We start from the raw sequence: 4583 nt of genomic DNA on the forward strand, positions 1-4583 counted from the left end.
AAACCATATCAACTATCCCATTTTCCTTATCACCAAGACTCTCCACAACATACAATACATTCAAGAAAATGAATTATAAACATGCCAAATGAATTATAACTAATTTATAAAATACACACCACACCAAAATGTTGCCATAAACATTCATAAAAAAAAAATATTTAAAATATAAACAATCCAAATATAACCATAAGGAATTAAACCGTTAATCACCAACCCAAGACAAGACTCTAACCAAATGTGTTATACTTCACTTTCGTAAAATTATTTATTTACATAATATCCCACCTCCATTTGTCACTTTTGAATTAATAATTATATTTCTTGGGTCATACAATAGCAAATTTTTAAGATAATAGTTAACAAAATAGAAAGGGTAGTCAACCCTAAGTTATCTCCCACCGAACACGAAATTGATTCTAGACAAATTAGTTCTTAAAAAAACTATACAAAAGGGATTAGTCAAATATAATAATAAAAATAATAGAAGATAAAGAAAAAGATAAAAAGATATAAAACCAATGATAAAAAAATATATTGTTTCCACTGTTTTTTCAAAATAGATTCATCATCGGTTATCTAAGATTATTGTTCAACTAATAATTGTTGTAGATTTACAAAGTAATCAATGTAAAGTCTCAATTAATTTTTTGGTGTTCTTACTTTTAACCAAAGTACAATCTCAATTAAAGGTTTAGATTACCCATAAAAAGTTCGACGAAAATACAATCTTAATCAAATTTTACTATACCTAATCATGTCTGATTCTGGTTGGTCAGAAATAAAATCAGAGACGTAATATGTCTTTTTTGTGTTAGTTTCTTTTATCTCCTCATGAATTAAAAACATTTAACTAATCAAAGTAAGGTCTTTACTAATATCAATTATAGTAATTACCTTAAACCAAAGTAAAGTCTCAATTATAGGTAAAATCTCATTTAATCACATGAAAGTTTCTAAATAAAATCAAAAGTCTTAATTAGATGTGAAAAGCCTTCAAGACATATGATTAGCATGCATAAAGATTTTAACATTTCGCTAATTAGCTAGCATGTAAAATCATTACTTTTTATTTGATCCTGAAACAAAAGACATAGATAAATTAAAACCTCAACAATAATGAAAGAACAAAGAAAATATTTTTTTATAACCTAAAAATCCAGAATTAAATTACAGTGGGACCAACCTTAGAAGTTTGGTACTTCGTGAAATCAAAATAGTAAAAGAAGTGGGTAGAGAGAGAACGAACATAGGCCCCCTAAGGGTTCTTAAACTCCAAAGTTCTGACCTTGTTCTTTTTGCTTCCCATGTCTCTTTTTATAAGAATTAATTGGGCTTGAATCTAGATTTTCTATTTTTGAAATCTCTCACATATCTTTAAAATAATGATATGTATCATTTATCTTTTTAGTGATTCTGAATATCTAAAACTATTTGGAAAGACATAATTAATTTTAAAACTATTTGACAAATATAGTTGGTTAATAATTTTTAATATAATTAAATAAATAAATTACTTAAAGTTATTTGTATCGCCAACTTTGAATTAATTTTCCAAAACACAAACATTAAATTGAAACTTAAAATTCTTAAATGTAGAATACGAAACGCAGATAGGAGTCGAACACTCTTCTTACTTGCAGAACTCGTGTTCAAATTACATTTCGATGTAAACATTAAAAGAAACGGTTCCCACGGCTAAAAAGTAAAGACATGGTAACATGAATTACAAGATAAATCAAGTCCTATCTCTATTTACTGGTTCCTATCATAGGAACTTATTAACTTCACAAAATCAAACTGCCACAAACAAGAATAAGTTTTATTAATTACCGCTCTTTGCTGAATAATATGTCTGTGCGATGGTGAGGCCAAGCAGCGCCACAGCTGCTAACACTCCTATGAGTTTCCAAACCGTAGGAATGTGTTCCTTTATCAGAATGTCATACCAGTTTTTCCAATAGTAAAAAATAATTGCAATGATACGTCGGCACTGATGCCAAGTGACTGCAGGCCATTTTGTTAACGATCTCTTTCCCGTGTCTGAGTTCAACTTGGCACAAACATCACTATAACTCCAATCCATCTGATCAACTCCCTGACTCAGAGTTTCAAACATCTTCAATATATCTTCATTTCTTTTCCCGGATTCATTAACTATAATTCCAAGACGCTCCAGCAGTTCGATGTCATGCGTACAACAGATCAAGCCTTGGAAAAACAAAGCATAAGAAGTCAATTTGCAACTGGTTACAATTCTGCTCTGCTCCCACGCAATCATGTTCCTCCACGTGACTTCCGTTGACTTCTTAATACGCAGCTGAGGAATCTCTAACACCCCATTGTCGAAAATTATCTCAAAGTTAAACATATCACCAAACTGGTTCACATTGCTTCTATCTCCTGGACCACCTCGTCTTATTGTTACTCCACGAGCTCGAAGTCCAGTAGCACAGTGCTCTAACTCTTTAAGCGCTTGCCTAGGTTTTTTTCTATCCTCCTGGTTCACGATGGATAAATGAACAAGGTGAAGAAGATGAGCCGCACCAGAGGTAGGAACAACCGAAGGATAGCCTACAGCTCCAATTGCAAGAGTAGCAACACGGTTATCTTGCTGAATGGGAACAGGAATCGGGAAAAGTTTTCTGTACAACTTCTTGAGAACAATGAAGGGTACTTGGTTCTCAAGAAGAAGCAAGTCACTCAACACAGACAACACTTTCTCATGGCTTTCGAATACAGGGTCGTCATCATAATCACCATTATCCTCAGCCTTCAAGGCTTCTTTATACTCGTAAAGCCTGTGAATAAACTCTAACAAGAAAAAACCATCCAAAAGCATAAGTTTTGCTAGCTCGTGGGGTTCAGATAGAGCGTTCCCCACATAGCTGGCACGAACTACGTATTCTATCTCCAGAATGGTCTCACCGCATACTTTCACCATGCCTGGCCCGTCTTCAATTCTCCCTTCTTGTTGCGCTTGGTACACGGATCGTCGTATAAGAGACCGCATGTAATTCCATTTGGGTTGTTCCATCATCAACAAGAGATCGTTTTGGGATCCCCTGTGGTAGGGTCCGATGGAGACAACCTGCGGAACGTATGCGTCCTTGTTTGGCTTTCTAAGCTTGTCTGGAACCTTGGAGATGCTGCATGCCTCAACTTGTCCGTGTCTTACAGTACCCAACGACACTTGAATAGGCAAGATCCAACTGCTGGGGTCAACATTGGGTTCTCTGCTTGAATCCATATCTCACCGATTAGGCTAACGAAGAATTCTCAGAACAAACCCCAGCAAGTGCTTGTTCTTGTTTTTTCGTTTTGATAAAGACTCTGGACAACACTGATCCCAATATATATGTTGTTAGTGGTGGTGGAAGGGCCTATATTTTCTTTCAAGTAAAAGAGTTTAAGTTGTCAGTGAGTTGAAAAGCTGAAAAAGATTAGGATCACTGGAGAGCAACGAGTAAGAGTAGGTATGAGTAATAAATTACGTTACTGTAGTTTATTGTTATTTTATTAAAAAAAAAATATTTTAACCAACTTTTTTTACCCACTTTTAACCTATTACTTCAGTTATCATTAGATATTTTTCTTATTTTTTTTAATAATACGATGTGATAATCTAATGGTAATTAAAATAATAGATTAAAATTTAATAAAAAAAAGTAGATTAAAGTATCATTGTTCTTTTATTAAATTTGTCCTGAGTTCCACACTCATGTGTTTCTCTTATTAAATTTTTCCTGAGTTCCACACTCATGTGTTTCTCTGTCTAGGTTAGGTAACAACAATATGGAGGTTGGTGATGTTCTATAATAAAATTGGTAGCATTGATACTTGGTCAATGCGAAAATGGATTAGAAAATAAAACCTATTATCACTGCTCGTATAATGTGAACACGATCTATTTAAAGAATTACATGTTAATCAATGGCTGAGCTACTTCTGGGTAAAAGAAGAAAAAAACTTAAAATTATATATATTTCTAAACCTTTATTTTGTTCTTTTTCATATTTATTTTTATTTTAATGCTTTGTTTATCCTCCAGAAACTTATATATATATATATATATATATATATATATATATATATATATATATATATATATATATGGATATCAACGGGGCGGGTAGAGTACGGGTAGTAGTTTCCTCGTACCCTACCCACTGGATAAATATCTGCCCTGTACCCGTATCCATATTCGTCGGGTATCCATTATGCGGGTACCCGTCTATTTTTTTCATATCCGCGGATATTTACAAAATTATTTAAAAAGTAAATATTTAATCATAAATTCAAATAAAATAAAATACATCACTGTCATAAATTTTAAATAAAGTTTAAACAAACTCAAGTCTATACAAGTCCAAATAATTATAAAAATAAATATAAAATGACGTTCAACACAATGAAAATTCTTTAATTAGTGTTTTGATCAACAAACCCACTTTCTACGATTGATTCAGATTCCTGAAAAATAATCAAATAATAAACTTCAACTGCTACGTGCCAAGTATTCTTATTTTGATTATCGTTTCACAACAAACATACCATAAACGTCACTGTCTATATAGAGTTTG

General features: G+C 32.6%; 1 protein-coding gene across 1 annotated transcript; it reads right to left on the reverse strand.

Annotated features, from left to right (window-relative positions):
- Positions 1 to 1620: 1620 nt before the first annotated feature.
- On the reverse strand, positions 1621 to 3332 carry LOC114165380 (UPF0481 protein At3g47200-like). The gene has a single exon (XM_028050023.2). It carries the CDS (start codon positions 3248 to 3250, stop codon positions 1826 to 1828), a length of 1425 nt encoding a protein of 474 aa, XP_027905824.2. The 5' UTR covers positions 3251 to 3332; the 3' UTR covers positions 1621 to 1825.
- Positions 3333 to 4583: the final 1251 nt, after the last annotated feature.

Source organism: Vigna unguiculata, chromosome 10 (genome assembly GCF_037176805.1).
Source record: "Vigna unguiculata cultivar grain cowpea cultivar isolate G323 ecotype 2 chromosome 10, ASM3717680v1, whole genome shotgun sequence".
NCBI lineage: Eukaryota > Viridiplantae > Streptophyta > Magnoliopsida > Fabales > Fabaceae > Vigna > Vigna unguiculata.